Source organism: Sphaeramia orbicularis, chromosome 11 (assembly GCF_902148855.1).
Source record: "Sphaeramia orbicularis chromosome 11, fSphaOr1.1, whole genome shotgun sequence".
NCBI lineage: Eukaryota > Metazoa > Chordata > Actinopteri > Kurtiformes > Apogonidae > Sphaeramia > Sphaeramia orbicularis.
The window spans coordinates 20,436,575-20,461,199 of NC_043967.1; the positions used below are offsets into that span (position 1 = coordinate 20,436,575).

A 24,625-nucleotide genomic window follows, 5' to 3' on the forward strand; every position below is an offset into this window, starting at 1 on the left:
AGGAGTGTATGTGCCAAAATTCACGCAGATCGGACAAAGTCCCAAGTCGGAGTTCGAAAAAGTAGGTTTTCCAGTTTTCGCGATTTTACGGGGAAAAAAGTCATGGCGGAAATGGGCGTGGCCTAGCTCACGTGATTTAGTACTATTCAGGGAATCCGAGGATATAAGGTTTTTGAATGTGCGACATACGGTGTGGGAGTTATAGACCAAAACGCGTTATCTTTGATTATAGCGCCCCCTACTGGTGAATATATGTGCATTTTTGCGTCTGAGGTCCCTGCAGGGGTCTGGACCAACCCTCCAAATTGCACCACCGTACCATGTACGGTTTAGGCTGCAGTAACAGTTTTATCAACGGAAGAATAAAAAGAATAATAATAATAATAATAATAATATTGAAGAATAAAAATCCGTACAAAAACAATAGGGTTCCACAGCACCGCTGGAACTGTGGAACGCGTATGCCAGCATACGCGTTCCCCCAGTCCCCGCGGGCTTGGCCCCCTAACAAGTGGTGCCAGGCACAAAAAACCCCACCCTTCACACGTACTGTAGCTTATTTTGCCACTGATCCAGCTGATGTCATCATGTCTAAGCATGTGTTGATGTCAGCATATCAATTGCCTCTATATATGTGAAACAAAATCGATGTTTTTATAGACATTTGAAATTTCACTCATTGTAAGTAAATGGGAGAGGAAAAAAGAATTTAAAAATTCATAAAAAACTGGAACTTTGACCTACTTTTCCAAAAATGTAACCACATCTATTATATGTCTCTGACAATCTATAAACCCAATTTGGTATGAATTCAACCAATAGTTTTGCTGCTACATACAGGTGAATTTTCGCCCATTATAAGTAAATGGAAACAAAAAAATTAAAAAACAAACCTTAAAAAACTTTAACTTTGGCCTACCTTTCCCAAAATGTAATGACATCTCCTCTGGGTCACTGCAAATCTATAAACCCAATTAGATATAAATTCAGCTAATGATTTTGGTGCTATAGATATGTGAAATTTCACCCCTTGTTAATAAATGGGGGAAAAAAGATGATAAAAATTGATTTTAAAAAACAATTTGAACTTTGACCTACTTTTCCCAAAATGTAATCAAATCTATTCTGGGTCACTGGCAATCTAGTTTTGCTGCTAGAGTGTTAACAAACAAACAAACAAACCGAACCAAAAACAATACTCCCCTGCCTCTCTTTCGGGTGGTGGGGTAAAAATTATTCAATGAGGAAGTAAAACCAAAACTTGGTTACATGTTCAGTTGATTGGTTGCCAAACGCAGATCAAAAGTTGTCCACTGAAAACTACAACCATCACATCTGACACACAATATGTTTTTTTCACTTGATTCACAGCTGCAAAACAAAATCCTAGCACAAGACTGAATGAAAAAAAAAAAAATGTTGCGGGTAATACATGTCAAATGCCATTACTGTGTGTGTGTTTCTGTCTTCCTGTTTGTGATATTCAGTACATTGTTCAAAGCATTAATCAGTTTGTATGTGCTGTCATACCGGTATGTAGGCGAGGTGATAAACTGCATCAGGGCGTGTTTGCGAGTGTATATTTCTTCAGCATAGTTTCATGTTTCTTTACTGTTCTACAATAATACATAGAACACAGTGTTCTGTCTCTGGTCATGCAGGATGTGGTCGTTGTGGTGGAGAAATTATGTCTCGCAGTGTAAAAGAGGAAGTTCTCACCCACAGCCTTGAGACAGCTGCTTCATTTCCAACTTTCAAGCACACCCCCAGCATGGTGGAATCCTATAAGTGAACCCAACTTCTAAGAGTCAGAGGTTTTCGTAGATAAAAGTGAAAGCTGCGACAGAATGAAAGGGTTTAGCTTTTGGATGGGTGAAGTGATTCCAGTTGTGGTTTAAGTCTTGAGAGTAAAACCCAGTTATTATCAGACGACTGTTGGTTGGAATTGGGAATGTGATGACTTTAGTGACCTCTTGAGTTTCCTCTGTGGAAGTGTTTTACAAGGTCTGATCATGTCAAACGGAGCCACAAAAGTTTCGAGATGAACCAGGGTGAATGATTTAGTGTCATTTTTATTTTTTGCTCAAAAACTTTGTGGTTAGCATTGACTTCAGCAAAGATAAGTGGAATAGTTTGGAAATGTTGTATGTTAAGATTAGATGACTGGAAATTAGAATCCTTTATTTTTCCAGATGTAATGGTTTGATTGCCAAATAGCTGGATCTCATTTCTCACACACTTTATGTCACTTCATATTGAAATCATTTACTCCTTTCACAAAACAAATAATTTTTTTGTATCAGCGCAGCATCATTTTGTTATTTTGCTTAAATGAACAAATTAGCATCATAGGCTAACTACCACAGTTATTCTTGTGAGCATTTTAGCATGCTGTTTCCTTGTTATGATACTGCAAAAGTCATTTCTGGATCTAAATGGTCAACAATGGCGAATTCTTTATGCAAGTTTAGTGTAACTTCTGTATTCAGACAGGGTTTACTTAGAAATAAATTAACTTACAACAGTGATTAGTGCAGTTTTCCATAGTCAGCAGTTTATATCTAACAGATTGCAGTCCACAGGGACATATTTAGGAGAAGGCCTCACAAGAATTACTGTTGACACAATCTGAATACAATATACAACTAGAAGCACTCGGAGAGTGCAGACCTCCGCCAAGGCTGATCAGTGGTCCCCCCCCCCCGTGGGCCCCCCCACCCCCGATCACCACCAAAATTTAATCATTTCTTCCTTATCCCATTTCCAACAAACCCTGAAAATTTCATCCAAATCTGTCCATAACTTTTTGAGTTATGTTGCACACTAACAGACAAACAAACAAACAAACAGACAAACAAACCCTGGCAAAAACATAACCTCCTTAGCGGAGGTAATAAAACTGACAGTGTTTCTTCAATGTAGTCAAAGGTCTCAGTCTGTTTACGGCAGTGCATTGCTTCACTTTGTGCTCGGCTGTGTGCTAACATATAGCATCACAATATTCATGTTCCACTGAGCTGGACGATACAGATAAAGGGCTGACAAATGAAATGCCAAGTGTGAAGATGTGGAAGTCTTCATAAAAGCCTTATTCTGTGTCTGATCTGGTTTGGCAGATGCAGTGGAATAGTAACTGATATTACTGAGCTATATGCCATTGTTTACTAGCACCAGACTTTTTTTTTTTTTTTTTTTTTTTGCCATTTCTTTAAGTGAAACTTCACTGAACAAATTCATGAAGTCTTCTGTTCTTTATCATCACATGTAAAATGGTAGAATGACAACTGTATATTAATAGGGACTGGGACATAGAATACTGCAGCATATTGAATCCAGAGGAATGAAGAGAAATGTCTAAACAAGCAGATTACTAGCATTTAGCTAACTCTCTGATATGGCCTCAGAGAGCTGCTAGTCCAGCAACAGGCTTAAGTTCACTTCTGTTTTGTTCGATAAGACAAATGGATAGTTTTTATTTCTGTTTACTATGAATTAACCTTTTTAACCTAATTCATTGAAAATGGCATCCCCAGTGTTGATGTGATTCTAGCTTGGCACAAAGCCTAATGGGTAATACAAGCTAGCATGGAGGCTTAGCTCATACACAAAGCTTATATGTGGACGTACAAAAACCACTTAATACACATTATGAAAAGCTCATTTCCAAAGCACAGAGGAAACACGCAGTGCAGTGTAAATTGCACAGCTCATAGCTCAGCACTCTCTCATCAAGAAAAAAAAAAAAAAGTCAGATTCTCCCGTGACTCCATTTGGGCTCCTGGCAGTCTCAGGAAAGTCAAGGACAAAAATCAATCAGTACATACAGTAAAGCAGAGAAAATGTAAGACACACTGTAACTTCATGCCTGGAGCACTACTGTTATGTTCCCAAAGACAGGGGAAAGACTCTGGAGGGTTAGTTGGTTTATTTTTGTATATTTGGAGAGAATAAATTAATTGTGATAACCTTGATACAACTTTTTTAAGTTTTGTAGTTGAACAACTATGGGGCAGAAAATGTACCATGTGAAGCCCTGATACTTGCACATAATTTAAAGTACCTAAATTGAAAGTGTTGCCTAACAGGGTTATGAATTGTAGTATTTTTTATTACTATTATCAGTGTTAATTACAGCCCTATTGAAAACACCACTATAACATTTAATTAATGAATCACATCATGATTAACTACAAATTAGTTCCCCATGAAATGCTAGCTCAATTATTTGTTTATTGTATCTTAAAATGAAATTCGAAAGAAATCCAAGGAGCTGTTATATACATAATGAAGTTATCTGCCAAGCCAATGCCATGCAGAGGTTAAACATCAGATGGACAAACAGTCAGAGAAAGTAGGAAATGTCAAAGCTCAATGAAAAGGTTAAAGGATGGACTCAGGCTACCCTGCTTTCTGCCACTGCAGCTAATTTACGCCTGCGGTGGAAGTCCATTATTGTCACTTTTGTTTATTTGGGACACTAATGTGCAGAAATGGCAATTAGAGAGTCACAAAAGCACTCAGCTGTGTAATCCCCCCTCCCCTTTCCAAAATAAATAGCCATCTGTGGATCTTCTATCTCATGGAATCAGGTTGTCCTGAAATGCTTCGATGAGCACCTACATAGGTGTGGCCGACAGATGTTGAAAGCTGGTCTCATCTCATTACCTCAGTGTCAGTGCGTTTTGTACATGTTTTCACATTTTAAAGTCATTTTAAATTCTAACATCCAACTGCAGAGACCCAAATATTCCAGCCACTCACTAACAAAATGGTTAAAAGTTTTGAAGCTAGAGTGGAGTTCAGAAAGTAAAACTCAGGTTGGAGTACATCCAAGGCAGTCACTGTGAAACTCAAGCCCAAAATCAAATGATTGAGGTCAAAATGTCTTGAGTATTTGTAGAAAGACGTTGATGCTTTCTGAGTGGGAGCCAGCTGGATATAGGGAGATTTAAGAGAAAGAATCCCATAACTTAAATACTGCATAAAGCCTTCAGCCATAGTAGCTGCTTCCTGTACGCAATGTAATCTGAAATTTGTGGAAATTCTCACAAATATTCATGGGGTTGTGACAGAGCAGTAGAGTAGCAGTAACATAAACTAATCATCAATGATGAGAGTGATGATGAGATTGCACAGTACTGGGCCGATGTAGTACTAATACTTAAAATGACAGCTGGTAGTCAGAGCTGATGCACACAATAGTTTGTTTGTTCGATGCCGTCTGTGTTAGTTTGCATGTTAACACCATAACTCCTACAAAGAGAGCTAAAATAATCAACCTTGGCAGTTATGTTGACCAAAGATCAGTCCCTTCAGAAAAACACGACTATACAATCGCATAATTCAATAAACAATGAAGGACATGGCACACATTATGCGAGGTCCGCATTTTTTCAAAAAGGGCGTATGTTCACCACAATAATAGCATATTTCTGTGCAAAATATGTGAAATATGCTGGGCTCGTATGATTTCATAAACCCCACATTTTTCTGCATAAGGTTTAAAAAATATTTGTAACTTAACACGGGTAGTTATGTAATATGAGACATGCAATGTCATCAGCTCGTGAGTCCGCAGAGGGTAAACTAACTGTGAGCCTCAGAAAAAATCCTGCAAGATGATGTAAAACGCAGCTCATTTGCCAACAAAAATATCTGCAAAAAACAGAACAAACCAATACACGATGTCCAACACAAAAGCATGTTCATATTATTTTACATCCCATGCAACTGTATGATGGAACATAAGAGAAAATTGACGCTGGAGCCACTTTTCAAACATTTGAAAATTATTTCTGCTGCAGCGATAATAATGTTCTATGTTATATCTCTAATAGCCTTGAAACAGATGGCCTGTTCTACCTCACCGTTATGATACAGGAAGCAATTATTTTATTTTTGACACTTGTGACTTGGGAATGTTAAAGCCATGTTTGAGCCATGCTTAGAAAATAAAGAACTAAAACAGAACCAGCACTTTCTGTGATGTAGTGTATGTTTACTTCTTGTATGTTTGATTATCATAGGATGTAATTAGACATTTGTCATTTAGTAGTAGCCTAGTTAGAACAGGGTGTGGGAGAAGAATCAGTGTTTTTCATTGAAACGCATGTTTTTCCAGTTTCTGTATATTTCTGCTAGCATTTTTCTGGAGGGACGGAAAGATGTACTAAAAGTTCAATCTTGAGTTGTAACCATGCCACAACCCGGGGGTCTTCAACAGGAGATGGGATCCAATAGAAGACATGGTTTAGTTCTCTGCATAAAGATCTACTTTCTGGAATTTGTTGATTTCATAATGATTGGACAACTTCTGTGGTAACCATTGACATCATATCCATAGACTTGTGAACTGTGACATCACATCTACAGTTTGTCATGTAGCTGAACTTGGATCAAACACTTGCATGTTTATATATTTTTCCTTCTTTATCATCAAAACCAAAGGTGAAAATCAGCAAACTTAGACAATATGTCACTCATCTGTCACATCATAAGAAATCTACTCTGCTGAACTGAAAGAGTAACTGTCAGAAACGTCGTTAATGTCAGGGAACTGATATGATTGGCACACAGAGGTCCATGTGATCAAAGGTTATGCTGGTATGCTGACATCAACAGTGAAACCGACGAGACTGGACTCTTTACTCTTTAGTCCCTGTGGCCATGACTGTCCCTGGTCAGCCATCAATTTAGGGATCTAAAGGTTGAAATTAGAGTAAAAAAGTAGCGTTAACCAAAGACTTAAAGAATAAAGACGTAAAATTCCAATATTTAGGTGTAGCCAAGTTACGGCCTTCAGGTCTAGAAGGGTAGGCCAGGGTCTGATTTAACTGAATAAATAGTTCAGATCCTTCGATTGCATTTAATTACTGCAGTGATTAATGTGTTTCAGCTGCTAAAAGTTCTTTAACCCCTTAACTAATGCAGTGAGTAGCTTCTCATTTCTTAAATAACTATAATTTTGATAGAGAACATAAAGACAGAACTGTGTTCTACTTAGATCTGCACAATATACAGGGTGGGGAAGCAAAATTTATAATATTTTGAGGCAGGGATTGAAAGGCAGTGTATCACCAATTAGTTTATTGAAAGTCATGAGAATTTCAATCTTCAAATCATATTTTACTGCATTTCTAACGGTCTTGTTGTCTACCTCAAGTGCAATTGCCATTTTTCTCATGGATTTGGTTGGATCCTTTAGGATTTTGGATTTGAGAGCTTTAATAAAAGCTTTGGTACGTTTTTTGTTGCTTCCTCCACTTCCAGACTTTCTCGTAATAGTTTTGCTCATAGTCATTCTCTTCTTTACTTTATAAACAGTCTTTATGGACACTCCAACTATTTTTGAAATCTCCTTTGGTGTGACGAGTGCATTCAGCAAATCACACACTCTTTGACGTTTGCTTTCCTGATTCCTGATATGGGCAAAAGTTTCTGAAAAGGTATGGATAATAGTGTTAGGTATGATTATGACATCAATATATGTTTGGTTTCAAAACAATTGACATAGTGCCTGCTGAGAAAAAACAACTAAATGTTCATTGTAAATTTTGCTTCCCCACCCTGTATTGTTTGAGCATCGTCATCGCAATGTACTTGTGCGCAATAGTCACAGGTCCTGCAATGTAGGAGGCACATGAACTCGACGTGTTGTCATCTAATTTCGTCTTGGGTACCTGATACACACCGTGTGCAGTGATCCACCAATCACAATAGTTCTTAATCAGTTTGCCAAAGCAGACCACGTCCCTGCGCATGGAGTGAGTCGCTGCTAACGACATTGAAAAATTAGCAACGAAGAGAAAATCACTGAAAAGGAAGACTTGGTGGCAAAAAGAAAAGCAGTGTCAGTTATCTGGAATTATTTCGGCTACAAGAAGGATGATACTGAAACACGTGTTCAGTGTTGACAGTGCCTTACAGCTGTTGACACAATGAGAGGAAACACAACTAATTTGTTTGACCATTTACGTCGGCACCACACAGCTATTATATCCTCCTAAGTATATTTTTCATATCGCAATATATATCACAGTGTAAAAAAAAAAATAGCAAAGTCAGTTTTTTCCAATATCGTGCAGCTCTAGTTCTAATGTAAAGAATTAGAAGAGAAGGGGATGAAGTGATTACCCATCATGCTTAGTGCCTACAGTGTATGCCCTGCCCACAAATTGGGGGGGGGGGGGGGTCTAAAGGTTAAAGTTCAAAGTCACAGGATCAATCCATTATTTTGAATCCCAATAAAGTCTACTGTCAACTATGAACATTAGAATAAGGATAGGTTAACTCAGGGGTGGGCAATTCATTTTCTTATGGGGCCACATGAGAAACTTTTGACAGTTAAGGGTCGGATCAATACATCTGCAGCTCTGCTCAAAATGTATGTCTATAAAAACAGTCAATGAAACAATACAATGAAAATGCGGAGCACAGAATACAACTATTTAATGAATATTCACAAAAACATTTTCGAAAATGTGCAACATCAGCTCCACATTGACTTTATACGAAAAACAATACATCCACCCACCTTTGTTTGTATATGTCAGTTCCTTTCTCTTTTTTTAACATCTAGAGTCCATGTCATGTTAAAAACTCTGAACTGAATCAATCTTTCTTTTTTTGGCGTTAACTGACCAACAAACCAATCAGTGCAAAAGCCTTATGCTGAGTACGGAAAGTAAGTGCGAAAAAACGTTAATTTAGCAGATCCTTCAAAATAAAAGCAGTGGCATTGTATTCGTTACATGTATTATGATGATATAAATTTGCATTGACTTTTAATTTGCCAATGACCTCATGCGGGTCAGTCAGGGTCAGCTGTACAATGCCCAGATCTGGGTTAACTGTATCAAAGTTTTTCACTCTTTCATTACACTATGTTTCATACAAATCTGTATTAATAATTCCTAACACAAGACACTACTATTTGCCTCATTTACTGGTGAAATTATACAACACTACTATTATTGGCCAATATCAGCAAATATATTGACTGATACTGATGTTCAACCAACATATATGTACATCCTTATACACCTTGTACACCTATATTTCCATTTTTAGGAATATTGAAGGTATTATATGAAGAAAAAGTCACTTTCAAATGTACAATGCTAAAGAGAACAATGAGCATTTGATCGGAATTTGACTGAGACAAATGAAGGAATTTTATCAATGCCACAACTGTTCTTGCACCAACATTCAGTGTAACTTTGAGCCAGTTTTTCCCTCTCAGTCTCTCTGTTTAGTCGATCGGCTCAGTTACATCTGTCTGTAATGTAGAAATCTGACAGGAGGTTATTTATAAAAAAAAAAAAAAAAAAATACCCAGAAGAGGAGTTTCACTTTGCTCAGTATCTGTATCGTCTCACCATCTCAGGCTCCTACTGTAACCTGTAATCATTAATCTTTCCTGTCATTGTACATGTGCACTTTTGCTCACTATACTTGTCTGTTTTGCTGCCTTTTCCTTTCCATTGATCTTCTGTTTTTTTTCTGGATACAGAATATTTGGGCATCTATCTTTCTGTCTGTGTCCTCATTAGAGTCATGGAAACCTGTTGTATGGATGAACCAGCTTTCGGGGGCCTTCCCCAGCTGTTGTCTAGATATTAAATGCTCTCCAGGGTAAAAAAAGCACCAAACTGAAGCACAGTTTCCCATAATCCTTTTCAAGGCAGCTGTTCTTTCCGTGCAAAGGAATTATGAAGGCTGTAATGCTTTTTACATTGGTTTTTTTTTTTCTAAGCTGGTTGACAGATTTTCTAATACTGTGTGTAAGCTGATTTACAAAATAGGAGATTATTGCTTGGTTTAAGGTTTAATACTATTTCCATGTCTTTATCTGATGCTACTTATCTGTAGAAGTGAAGGACTCCGTCAGTTGATGGTGTTTATTAAGGTGTGTCACTGAATTTGGACTCCTCAGACTACAGGCTTTTTGTTGTCTTCCACTATGGTAACTGAATTATATTTGGTTTAAGCATATTTATTTGTACCTCCACCAAACCACAAATTTTGTTCCTCCTCTAAAACGCATGAATAAATAGGTCTAATAGACCCACAGCATATAATTAGTCAAATTTCTATTTTCTATCTAATCTTAGTCAGATGAAAATAAAAGAACAGCTAAACATTTCAGTGGATCTTGTCAACAAAAAATGTGAGAGTGAGAAACTTTAACAATAGAATTCAAACTAAGTGTAATTGTATTTTATATAATAATGGAACAATCCAATAATGTGTAAATTATACTGGCTATCCTCCCTTATATCTTTGTTTTTAGTTGTCATTGTTATGGAAATCATGATTGGTTCTGTGCATCCATTACTATATATTTCCAGAGATCAGGCCAAAAAAACACTATTTTGCTTTTTTATTGTTTAATAAGCTGACAGTATATTTGTTTACTGTGTATATGTATATACACTAAGAATAAAATATAGTGCAAGAGACGCAGGAAATATAATTTGTACTCACCTATTTGTGTATACGCATCAAGAAACATTGATAACACTTTCTTTGCTCAGTCATTTTATAGAGTTGGCCTATTTTATTTTGCCTGAATATAGTAAAGTGACAAATACGGTCTATTGAGAAACATCTCTGGTATTTATTAACCCTTTTCAGACTGCCATTATAACGGGCTACCTAGGTGTCTTTATGTTTTTATTTGCAATAACAGTGTCAGAAAATATCTTTTTTGGCCAATTCTTTTGTACCTGTGTTTTCAGGAAGAACTTCAATTTCAATATCTGGTCATTAATTATTATTATTATAAATAATAAAAGCTTAAAATGATGTGTTTTAGTTAAAAAAAAGATTAAAACAGACTTGAAGTTTTTAACATATTTATTATCAGAAACAACTGTAAGTGTCCATAATGAAAGTTTTGCCAACAACAGTAACAATGGCAGACGACTTTACATCACACAAGTTTTATTCACATGTTCCATGTCTTCTTCTGTTTTTGATGTATTTCTGTGGCAGTGTTACAGCGGCCTAGCATATACAGTATTCTAGGCCTACAGCATTTTCAGTGGGTTTGTCTGGACACACAGATTTCTTGAGATGAAACCATGTTAACAAAAATCTTTTTTGAAACTAAAAAGAAATAGATCCTTTTCACCTCCATGTGGACAAGGCAGACACAGTCTCAATATCACTTCACTGGGTTTCTTTAATATGGTCAGTGAAAAAAATCTGAATGTATGATGCAAAAGGCCTCCTTTAGCTCTTTCGCTTTTGTGTTCATACAGTACGTAGTTCTCTGTATTTTTTCTTGGGATACAACAAGAAAAAATACAGGAAATATGTGAACATTATTAAATGAATGGTGTACAGGCTAAAGTTAGTATTTATTATAACCTGCTTCTACAGAACAAATAGTAGCCTAAGCAGTAAAAACACCTGAAATGTGTTCAATGAATCCTGACGTAAAACACAAGAAAATTAATATAATAAATCTCGTATTGTCTGAATAAAAGAGTCCAAGTCATTTTAAGTGCACACAGAGGTCACACACACTGTTTTAATGAAAAGGTTGCTGTTATTGCTGTCATATATCCTGGTTGTGTCTTAATACACAAACTCAGAGTCTTGTACGTGTGGCCTTCATAACTTTGCTAAAACAACAAATCTAATAGTGGCTTTGCACTTTTGGACAGTATTATATATTAGTGATGTCATTCATATTTTTGCTCCATTGTTTATATCATAAATTCTATCATTTTTATTATTTATGTTTTTTTGTGTCCGTTCTCACCCAACCTTGCATTAGCTTAGCAGCTCAAACTGATCATTATCGCTTTGTCCTACTGGATGTATAACGCGGCTACATTATTTTTGAGCTATGTTATTTGTGGTGAGTGACTAATTGGTCCCTCACCAGAATCTGAGGCTTGTTTTACAAACTGTGTTTGGTTGAATTTAATGTGCAGTAGGAAATGAGACCGCTCATTGTTGATCGGAGTCAGCAGATAGCATTGCATGGCTGGGTGTTGTGACTTTATTTGCCATTTGAAGATTTACATCCTAGTTTGTGGTTAAGCCGACAGTTTAACAGCTCCCCTAGGAAAATCTTCACAGACTGATGGATGTGGTTTATTAGCTAACAATATGTAACATGCAAATGGCAAGAATGAGTTTAGAACTGCAGGGCATCACTAGGCGACAGTCCTGCCAGTTTACTCCAGATTTGGTTGTTATGTAATTCTATGTTAAGCAAGTTGATGATCTATTTCTGTACCTGAAACACACACACACATACGCACACACTTCATTTAACTGCAAACAATTATGCTCCACACCAGTTTGGGCCTGTAAACTCAGATTTGGATGGCTTTTATGTTAATCATAAGTAGACCACGTTTTCACTTGAGTAGATGCATAAATGAGCATGACTCGTGAAACCTCTTCATATTAAAGCGTGTTGTTGATTGCGTACGTGTGGGTTCTAAAATCGCTTTGTTTTAGGATACACAAGCTCGTAAATGACCCTTGATGCTGTTTGATGATCTCAAAGCGTGCCGCAGTTCCGTTTAAATAAGCGGCAGCACAGATAAAGGAGTCATTCGAGCCTCAGTGGGAGGATACATGCTTCAGACCTCACTTCCTCCAGCTTATCGTCACCATCAGAGGGATTCGTCTTGTTGTGGCTTCAGCTACAGGACAGCAGTGTGTGTGTGTGTGTGTGTGTGTGTGTGTGTGTGTGTGTGTGTGTGTGTATGTGTGTGTGTGTGTGTGTGTGTGTGTAGGCGGACTCACGAGGCCAGCCAGTCAAGGACATTTAGCTTCCTGGTTTCTCAGCTTACCAGGGCCTGTTATAGTATAGACAGATACACACTGTGACTCTGTAGAGACAAACACGGCTGCTGTGTCATATTCAGTAACAGGCCGACGGAGGGAGGAAGAGACGCTGCTTCATCCTGTGAGAGAAGCTGCTAAATGGACCGTGTATCCGCTGGCATGGCCTTGGTTGCCCTACCGCTGTTTATTTATTATTTATTAGTATTTACTCTCCTTGCTTGCTACGCCGTTTGAAGCTCTGAAAGCATTGTTGATTCAGAAAAAGCATGCATTCGAGCCAATACACGCAGCATTCATGATAACATGGATTCAGCCCATGAGGGAGATGATAAAATAAGAAAATTGGACTAAATTATGTGCCATCACAAACGAGATGTTATGCAAATTGTTAAATGTGTGCATGTTTTTTGACAGTATACGTAATACACTAGGATAAAATAATGTGTAAGAGAAGCAGGAAATATAATTTGTACTCACCTATTTCATATTGATGATGCTTTTTTTGTTTAGTCATTTTAAAGAGTTGGTCTATTTTATTTTGCTTGAAAATAGTAAAATGAGGAGTACAGTCAAAAACATCCCGGGTGTCTAATATTGGCTTAAAAAATTATCCTCTATCTCCCTGGTGATAAAAATTGTCGATCACGTACATTAAATGGAAATGATGACCTACAATCTCCGCTTACAGGGTGGGGAAGCAAAATTTACAATATTTTGAGGCAGGGATTGAAAGACAGTGTATGACCAATTAGTTTATTGAAAGTCATGAGAATTTATTTGCCACAAGAAAATTTACATAATAGAAAATGTTTTTATTCTATGTGTCCTCCTTCTTTCTCAATAACTGCCTTCACACGCTTCCTGAAACTTGCGCAAGTGTTCCTCAAATATTCGGGTGACAACTTCTCCCATTCTTCTTTAATAGTATCTTCCAGACTTTCTCGTAATAGTTTTGCTCATAGTCATTCTCTTCTTTCCATTATAAACAATCTTTATGGACACTCCAACTATTTTTGAAATCTCCTTTGGTGTGACGAGTGCATTCAGCAAATCACACACTCTTTGACGTTTGCTTTCCTAATTACTCATATGGGCAAAAGTTTCTGAAAAGGTATGGATAATAGTGTTAGGTATGATTATGACATCAATATATGTTTGGTTTCAAAACAATTGACGTAGTGCCTGCTGAGAAAAAACAACTAAATGTTCATTGTAAATTTTGCTTCCCCACCCTGTACAACAACACAAGGGTGTAAAATATTAGGAAAAATGAGACTTTTTCATTCAATCTGTGGACAGTAAACAGTATGTAAATGTCTGAATGTCCCTGTGACCATTTCTCTGTTTGTTTTGTACCTTATACTAAAACAAATCAAAAATAAAATCCAAAAAAAAAAAAAAAACATCCCTGGTATCTATTAACCCTTTTAAGACTGCCATTATAACAGGCCACCGAGGTGTCTCCATGTTTTCTTTGCAATAAACATGTCAGAAAATGTCTTTTTTGCCAATTCTTTTGCACCTTTGTTTTCAGGAAGAATGTAACTTTCAATACCTGGCCATTAATAATCATTATTATAAATAACAAATGCTTAAAATGGTGTGTTTTAGTAAAAACGATTAAAATGGACTTGAAGTTTTTAGCATAGTTATTATCAGAAACAGCTGTAAATGCCCATAATGAAACTTTTTGAGATTGCAAAAAGAAACTTTCAATTATTTTACGTCTGATCAGACATGCATTTTGGTCTTGAACATTCAGTATCTATATTATGGATTCATATTTTTTGCTATTTCCTGGTGTTTTTTTAGCCTGTGTGGAAGTCTCTGAAACAGTTCCTTTCTATTTGTAACAGAGCCCTACATTGCTGCCGTAAAGTGTTGTATAGTGTTGGAAAGTTCAGGATCTCAGCTTGACAATAGCGTTTGAATTTTGTGGATAACATAAACAGTTCAGGAGTTACAGTAATTTTTTGATGCAAAATGCAGCGCTGGAGAGATTACCATTTTTAAAGGGTTAAACACTTAAAAGCTCATAAATGCATGCACAGAAATGAATAATTTCATTTCCAAATTAAATATTAGAGAGCAAAAAATTATTTATGTCCTCAAGTTGTGTTTATTTATTCTTAACATGACACTGACTGAGGTCAAAAGAGGATGAAAAGAATGGTGAAATAATAAACAATACAATAAACTGCTGCACTACACACATGCTAATACACTATATACAGTCACGGAAAAAATTATCAGACCGTCAGAAGTCATGAAAAACAATAGTTATGCAATCAAGTTCTAACTCCTGTGTGTATCATGTGTCTAAAACAGACAGAAAAGAAAACATGGAATGCCTAAAAGCACTGTTTTTGTCAGTACAATGCTATAGATATTTATGTAAGAACTGAAGTGATTTTGGTTATTATCAAGAAAACATGGAAAATGTCTAGATATCAGCTCTGAAATTAAACTCTTATGAGCTGTTTTTGTTGTTATCATTATATTTGTCCAAACAAATGTACCTTTAGTTGTACCAGGCTTTAAAATGAACAAGAAATTGAAGAAAACAAAGGTGGTCTAATAGTTTTTTCCAAGACTGTTTTGGAAATGGTATCAATAATAATAATCAATATTAAGTTAAAATGGCAGCTGATGGCAGTGAAGTAAACCATCATTAAAAGCTAAAAAGCAAAATCATTGTGCAGAAGTAGACGGTTTCACCAAAAAAAGGGAGAAAAAACGAACACACTAGTGAGTATTTCAAAAAGGCATTCCAACTCTTTGTGCAGTTTCAAAAAATTATCAGACTTTAAGTGCCCAGGCTCTCAATGCAACGTATGGCCTTGAAAATATAGATTATTTGAGGTACTTAAAATGAAAAGGCTGTTGGATGTGACTGCATACAAACACAGGCGGTGTCTGATTTTTACAAGGTCCTTCAAGAAAGCAGAGGGGAATCCACATTATATAAGAAACCAAAATGGGAACAGAACTGAAGATCCCAATTACAGAGGAAGAATGGGATCAAATGTATGAGACACAAGCTACAAATTCTGCAAAAAGAGGGGAATTCTGTTGGAAGAATTCAACAACAGCTACAATAAACAGCATTTTCAGAAGCTGTGTGGGACTACGGAGGCGGATCAGTCCCGTATTTTCTGGAATTCTCCAAAAACAAGACCATATTGGTAAAATGATAATGCAAATATTAAAATAATTTTGGGCGATGATGAAATTCCAAATCCCTACTCACTGATGTATCTTGGGAAAACTGGGTGTTGTGATGGTTTTTTTTGTTTGTTTGTTTTTTGTTTTTTTTTTAACTAAGGTTTTGCTTGTAGAAAATAAAAAAGCACCACTCCATTTCAAATACAGATAAATGTTAGGGAATTGTTCGACTAACTGAAATTGTTGACAGTAAATGGAACTATATACTACAGCATACTGAACTACTTTAATTCCAAATGGATGGTTATGGGTTGTTTTTATAAATTTTTGCTAAAATTGAATAAAAACTTAAAATATGCACATACAGTTTACCATTGCACTGTTGCTACAGTTCTATTAAAAAGTTTCCCATGCAACTTTTCGATACCATTGTTTGAAACTCAGCTTTTAAGCAAAGAACAAAATGTACTCAGGGAAGAAAAACACACCTTCCACAAGTGTTCCTACCCGAGGCAAGAGTTTTTAGTTAATCTGTGTCATGAGTTTTCCTCACTACCTGTTTGATGCTGAAGGCGTAGAATGGCAAACGGAGAATCAGCAGGGACGAAGATGGCAGAAAGGAGCAGCATTTTTCACAATCAAATGTTACCGCAGTCAGAACATTTGCATAATGTAATCATGTAAACAGGGATATGAGTACACGAATAACGCATTTAACTCTCAAAGATCTAAACAGGCACCAGTGTCCAAAAGCATCCACTGATACAAAATGTTCAAGAATGTTATATAACCACAAATCCTATCGATACAGTGAAATAATTCAGAGAAAAATTTATTTCCAAACTTTTCATCATCATGAGATGTCTTTTTTTGGATTTTCAGAGACTCTATTTATTCCAACATTGATTTTCAAGCAAAGCTCATGTAGTTTGACAGACAGTAGTTGTAGACGCTTGTTCTTATACTCAGATAATGATATATTTTGCTGAAGAAGTCACTCTTTCTCCAGTTTTCTCTGTTTAATGTAATAACCTAAACTGTATTTAAATTTACTGAGCTTGCACGAAGATCTATATGGTCATTTAAATCAGGAAAATACCTTATTTTGACAAAAAACCACAAAATGCAGAGAATAATCTTCGATAACAGGATGAGAACTCATTTAGAAAAGGTTAAACGTAGGGAAAAATTCATTTGGAAGTCACCACAAAAATGGCTATGGGTCTTTAAAGGTTAAATAAAACATCCAGAACATGATCAGTACTGGTGTGCATTGACAGTTGTGCTGATTATTAGCATTAGTTTACCTCTGTTTTTCATGACCCATGTTAATGTGTTTCTAACAGTAAGTATTCACATTGAAATAGACCACACTGTTAAAAATGTACAGAAAATACTCATTATGCAATAAATACAAACAAATACAAACAAATGATTTTTACAAAATATAGAGGGGAAAGGACTTGGGGGGAATCAGTTTGTTTTTCAGAGTGGGCCTTTGCGACATATGTGTGGATAATATCTAGTTTAAATATGGATATATGAATATATTATTATTATATTACTATATAGGACAATATAGAATATTATAAGTGTTTATATTATATACAGGGTGGGGAAGCAAAATTTACAATGAACATTTAGTTGTTTTTTCTCAGCAGGCACTACGTCAATTGTTTTGAAACCAAACATATATTGATGTCATAATCATACCTAACACTATTATCCATACCTTTTCAGAAACTTTTGCCCATATGAGTAATCAGGAAAGCAAACGTCAAAGAGTGTGTGATTTGCTGAATGCACTCGTCACACCAAAGGAGATTTCAAAAATAGTTGGAGTGTCCATAAAGACTGTTTATAATGGAAAGAAGAGAATGACTATGAGCAAAACTATTACGAGAAAGTCTGGAAGATACTATTAAAGAAGAATGGGAGAAGTTGTCACCCGAATATTTGAGGAACACTTGCGCAAGTTTCAGGAAGTGTGTGAAGGCAGTTATTGAGAAAGAAGGAGGACACATAGAATAAAAACATTTTCTATTATGTCAATTTTCTTGTGGCAAATAAATTCTCATGACTTTCAATAAACTAATTGGTCATACACTGTCTTTCAATCCCTGCCTCAAAATATTGTAAATTTTGCTTCCCCACCCTGTATGTATATGTGTATTTGGTTTTTGTTTGTTTTTTACTTTTTATTGATATCTAAGAGTGCTGATACTGGTATGATAATTTGTAAATGGGTATTATATTAGTGTATATAGGAATACGGACCTGTGATATCGTTACACTATTATTATCGTTGTTGTTATTATTGTTATTATTATATTATTGCTGTTATTATTATTATTATTATTATTATTATTATTATTATTATCATTATTATTATTATTACATTGATATTCATACAAAAAATAATTGCTATATAGAGATCATAAGGAATAGTAGAATAGAGATTGAGGGTAGGAGTATATAAGTTTTTACTTCTTCCTACTCCTTGTCGAACATGTTTAATTTAATGAATTTATTATTGTTTTGGTTTTTTTTGTTTACTTATCAACCTTTTATGTATCATTACTAATATTTTGTTGGTTGATTTTGTTTTGATTTCACTGACTGCATGTTCGAAATAAAGATTTCAATCAAAAAAAATAATAAATTCAAACAAATATTTCTATTCCGACTGGTCATTAAATATGACATTATAATACATAAATTTGCAAGAAGTTAATGTTACAGCCGTGAAGTAACAACATAAATACATCAGATCAGTGTCTGTCTTGCAGCATTAGTACTTGTTGCTTAATTATTAACCTTTGTAAATAGAAAATGCAAGGGTAACCAGGTTCTGCCACTAGATGTCACCCTACACAGGAGGGAAATGCCCTGCTCTTTAACAGTCTGTGTGCAGTGTTAGCTTTGACAGACTGTAATAGTGGCTTCCTAAGGTGTAAATCAGACACTTATTTCACACCATCACAGTGGTCCAATTCGTCTTCACTCACAGTTTTAGCTGTTTTTCAAGATGGCACAGTGCAGATAACCAGCACAAAATACCTTTAGGACAACTGGTCTGAAGCGCTGTTGTTGTTGTGTGCTATTACCCAGAATACACTGTGTGACTGCTGGTTTTCCTCTGTTCAGCTAGGTAGGTACCCAGATGTCTGAGGAGGATCTGAGGATGACGTTTCGGCCTTGAACCCCACCAGTATGTCAGGTAAGACTGATTGTATCCTCCACAGCACACACTCACAGTTGAAGTAGAACCTTTCTTTGCAAAAACAAAACCAGGGGTTGATTTTACGGCCAAGTTAGAAGAGCCACACAAAGAAATTAAATGTCTTTTCTCAAAAATGACAGATAAATGTTCTTTGACAGTGAGTTTAAACGTATAAAAACTGTGAAGCATCACCTAACTTTTCAACTGAGAAGGATAAGAAAGTTATAGGCCATTATTTTTAGTTTCAATAAAAAAATCAGGGACTCTATAGAACATTTAAAAACAAAAAAGATACATGTTAATCAGACACTCTACTCATGTTCAGTAATGGGACTCAAACCTCACAGCCGGGTCACTAATGGTGCTTTTCCACCTCATGCTACCAACTCAACTTCAACCTCGACTTGTCTTTTTTGGTTTCCCTTAAGACACAAATGGTGAAATGTATGTGGATTTTTAGTGTTTCCTTTGGCACCTAAAAAAAAAGAAGAAAAAGTTATGTACTACAGCCTGTGTTACATTTATTTGCAGGATTTTTAAGCAAACCTCAGTGCTGTTTGGGATGTAGAATTTTCATGAAGTTTGGTGAAAAACCTAGTGTGTGCTTGAGGAGAGAACTATACAGTCACAGAAAAATGATTAGACCATCCCTTGTTTTCTTCAATTTCTTGTTCATTTTAATGCCTGGTACAACTAAAGGTACATTTGTTTGCACAAATATAATGATAACAACAAAAATACCTCATAAGAGTTTAATTTCAGAGCTGATATCTAGGCATTTTCCATGTTTTCTTGATAATAACCAAAATCACTTCAGTTCTTACATCAGTAACTATGGCATTGTACTGACAAAAACAGTGCTTTTAGGCATTCAGTGTTTTATTTTCTGTCTGTTTTAGTCACATGATACACACAGGAGTTAGTACTTGATTGCATAACTATTTTTTTTATTACTTTTAATGGTCTAATAATTTTTTCCATAACTGTATAATCTAGTATAATTTTGGACCATTTTGTATCATGTACAGTCAATTCCATAAGAACTTACATTCTATAAGACACATTCGATCATTTATCACCATCACAGCAGATCTGAAATGAAACAACCAAGGTATGATGGAGATGTGGATGTTCAGCTTTAATAAAAATATTGCAGAACTAAAACCATTTATCATAAAATCTGTCCATTTTCAGAGGTTAATTACTACCAACTGACAGCAGCTTCATGTCCAGATGTGTCCTATTCCCTAGTTATTCTATGACAAATGAAGCACATTAAAGGTCTGGAGTGGATTCCACATGTGGAATGTAGATGTGGTAGCTGTTTATTCTCAATATGAGATTCAAAGACGTGTTAATGCAAGTAAAGGAGGCTGTTATTAGGCTGAAAAACCGAAATAAATCTACTAGAGAAATAGCAAAAACTTTAGGTGTGGACATATCACATATGGTACAGTCTTAGAAGAAAGAATCACTGGTGAGCTCAGCAACTCCTAAAGACCTGGAGGGAAACAGAACACAACTTACATGGATGATTACAGAATTCTATGGCTGGTGAAGAAAAACCCTCCAGCCAAGTCCAGAACACACTTTTCATTCAGTATGAAAAACAATCCTCCCATTTATAATGACCTCAGTTTGTCCAGTTATATTTTAGCCGCTGAAAATGGACAGTCTGTGTTTAAAACAGTTGTAATTCCTAATAAATGTCATGCACTATTTTCATTGAAAGCCATTGATTTAAAGCTGGAAGTCCACACATCAACCACATCTTTACTGCTTCATGTCAACTCCACTGTGGTGATGAACACAGTCAAAAAAAAGCAACATTTATTTTACTGTCTGAATACGGTAAGATCATTTTTAATTTTTTTTTATTTCGAATATATTAAAAAAAAAGAAAAAAAAAGTTAAAAAAAAAAAAAAAAAAAAAAGCATTCAAAAAGGAGCTGGATGAAGTACAACTTCACCCCATTTTTTTCAACTGATCACCAAAATAAAATAAGACTTTATTTATCCCAAATTTCACAGTTAACAGTAATAACATGCAAGACAGAAAAAGACAGGTAATGAAATATGAAGTGGAAAAAAAAAGAAATCTGGCATTTCTATAAATATGCATTTACATTTAAATTGAAATATTATTTACATATTTACATTGTAGTTGCACATGCACATGTTGTGATATGGGGGGGGGTGTTGAAATGTCACTGTCCAAATACTTATGGAACTGACTGTATGTGCACAAAAATATATTAAAGCATCCAAAATATCTAAATAAAGAAAAGAAAACTTGAAGTGCATTAGAGAAGTCAGTTCAGTTTCATTACGCTTCATGTGGCGTTTAGGTGCTGCATCCAGACCCTAATAATAATAATAGGAAAAACCACTACTTATCCTGTATGTATTTATTATTTATTATACTTATACCGATGATTATACACCAAGCTTTAAATCCACGTTGTTTCGAGGGAGACAAAGTTCTGTGTCACGCTGAAGATGACGTCAGGGCAGTTTTGGGCAGTGTTACTATGACAACCAGCTACATTGAAGGGGGTTCCACGTCTGCAGTGGGAAAAACAGTTTGAGTCAAGTTGAAGCGGTAAGATGCGGTGGAAAAGCAGCATCAGGATGCCTTCGACCCTTGTACTTTGTAGTTGTTTTTGTTCGATGCTGTGTTCTAACCGGTGTAGGCAATAAAAGCAGGGTGGTATGAATATTAATACATACATCAGTACAGTAAATGTGGCCTTAAAAACACAGCTAGAATCTGACTATAGAACGAACAGGTATTCAGCAAGGACGATGTTGTCAGTTAAGGATGTTTACTTTACATACACTTAACATCTTTTACAATCCGAAAATACAGTTAAGAACAGCTCCCTTTTAAAATAATAATAATTTAAAAAAAAACATATTGTAGCTTGTGTTACGTCTCATCCAAAAATGACATAATTTCTGGGAGACCGTTAGAAATGTGATGACTGCTGGGTGTGACGTAATCTGAAAAACACACATCAGAAGTGCATTCTATGAGTTTCACACCAAACTCTATAACACCACCTTAAAGCCACACAACAACCTTGACTCGATGAGGTGTCAGAAACCAGACAGACACTTCCCAAGCATCTGATACTTTACTATTCTGGTACCGCTTTGATCAGATGAAGGAAAAAAAAAAAAAAAAAAAAAAAAAAAAAAAAAACCTCCATCTGAATTCTACATAGCAGACTGAGTCACTTTTGCCACTTTTGCCAGTAAACAGGGTCCTCTAGTGGTGAACAGCGTCCACTATAAGGAATAAACAAATATTTATTGCATAAAATCAAGAAAAAATTAACACATTCAACCAGTAAATAGTTTTAATTGTATAGGTGTCAGATTTTAGAAAATAAATCCAAAGCCAGTGAGCACCAAATGACTTATTTTTTTAAGACTAGGATCATTCATGAATACTTAAACATTGAGGATCGATCTTTTAATCCATTTTAAACCTGGATCTCTATAGTGTCACTGATGCGACAATAGGTGGCGCTGTGTTTGTTTACCCTCTACAGATGCTGAGTGAATTATGTATGGATTTAGCCGATAGCCTTGGTAACCTCTTACACATGTTATAGACCCCCAGACAAGCGAGCATTTGAGGAACACATCCCCTCGAGACGACACACACACTGAGTGATCATTTCTATGCTGTTGTTTTGGGTTTTCACATGAACGTTGATGTTGATTTGATGTGAAAAGCAGAGGAGCATCAGTGTGCCTCTCACCTGTGTGACTGAATACATAGCTGTCTTATTTTTTTAAAGTGCCTCTCCCATCTATTTTAGAGCCAGCAGAAAAAATGCTCCCCCCGCTGGAAAGATGAGGCCATTCAGAATGGTATATTTATCCTCCCTCTCAGCTACTGGCTTTTCCTGCTGTCTGTCAGAGCTTTGGAGCTTTCATTAAAAATGTCGGGCTTTTCTCTGAGGAGCCGCTTTAGATGTTACACCCCTTCAGACTTTGCTTTACACATTATGAAAGGCTTTAAATGACTTATTCTTTAAAGTTTGTCATTTGTCAGAAGCGTTTTCTATACTTTTCCATCTCCTCAGGGCTTCCTCCTTCTGAAATTCTTGCAGCTAAAGATCATGTTGAATTTTATGCAGCTGATGTGGGTATTGGGTGCAGTTTTTTAGACTGGTAAGGGTTTTTTTTTTTTTTTTTTTTTTTTTTATGCTATTAGTGAAATCAATTTAAGTGCAGCTTTAGTAGAATTCCTCATCTGTAACAAGTGAAGCCATAAACAGAACTGCTTTGACAAAACTGCAAGGGACAACATGTCCACTGTGCTTTTCTTTGGCCTTTACAAAACTAGGGCAAATTGTACTTTTCACTGGCTAGTAAATATGAGACAGAAGTAGAGCAAGAGGAAATCCTAAAAAAAATGAAGGAATGAGCTCAGTCCACGTTCTGGATGTCAGGAAACATCATGTAATAAAACACCTGAAGACACATTAACCCACATTATGTGCAATACCGTAAATGTACGCCTACAGTTCAAGAACAAAACATGTTTTGACTTGTACAACTGATGTATTTGTGTTGGGTTCTTAAAGGAGTGATATCTTGCTTTTGTTTTTAATGGAATTATGCATTTTAAAACACTTCCCTGTGGTCTACATAAACTGTAAATGCTATGCTTGGGTCTGAATTCTCCATTAATTCAACTCCACAGGTCCATCTTTAACCCTATTTTTGAGTAATGACACCACAAAGGTCGTTTTGAGCACTGGCCCTTTAAATGCAAATGAGCCACTTCACGCCCCACCCCCTGCAGGTTATTGGCTGTGCTGCTCTGTCCTGTTCAACTATTAACTGAACATTTTAGGTAATTGGCTCAAAGGTTGGACATATTAGGTAGGATGGGGCTACCTGGTTGATCCTGCCAGTAACATATGCTTGTCTCAAAGATTAAGCAATGCAAGTCTAAGTACATATGGCCGGTACAGTGAAACTGCAAAAATCAAAGTCTTACCAAGTGTATTTTTCTCATTTCTAGTCAAAATATCTCATCACACTTAAAATAAGACATAATCACCTAAAGAGTAACTTGTAAGTGAGTTATAAGAACTTATTTTTTGACAATAGATCTTGAAAATCTTACCAAGATAATTTTCACTTCTTCCTTTGGCAGATTTTTTTGCATGAATTAAGCACAAAAAAAAAAAATCTTGAATCAAGCAAAAACATCTCTTTAGGTGATTATGCCTTATTTTAAGTGTGATGAGATATTTTGACTAGAAATGAGAAAAATACACTTGGTAAGATTTAGATTTTTGCAGTGTATGGACTGCAACCGCTGCTGCTTCAAACAGTTATGGTGAGAAATGTTTGTTGGAAGTCTTGACCTTATATGTATATATGAAGCAAAATATGACT

At 35.9% G+C, this 24,625-nt stretch overlaps 1 protein-coding gene across 2 annotated transcripts in view; it reads left to right on the forward strand.

The window, feature by feature from the left end:
- thrb (thyroid hormone receptor beta) overlaps positions 1-24,625 on the forward strand; it is a 190,206-nt gene that overhangs the window by 130,221 nt on the left and 35,360 nt on the right. The window contains exon 3 of one of the 2 annotated variants that reach the window (XM_030148144.1): positions 19,126-19,198. In XM_030148144.1, coding sequence (XP_030004004.1) covers positions 19,192-19,198 — 7 coding nt within the window. In that variant the 5' untranslated portion in view covers positions 19,126-19,191. The remainder of the gene's footprint in view (positions 1-19,125; positions 19,199-24,625) is intronic. The other variant, XM_030148145.1, reaches the window with a different exon arrangement.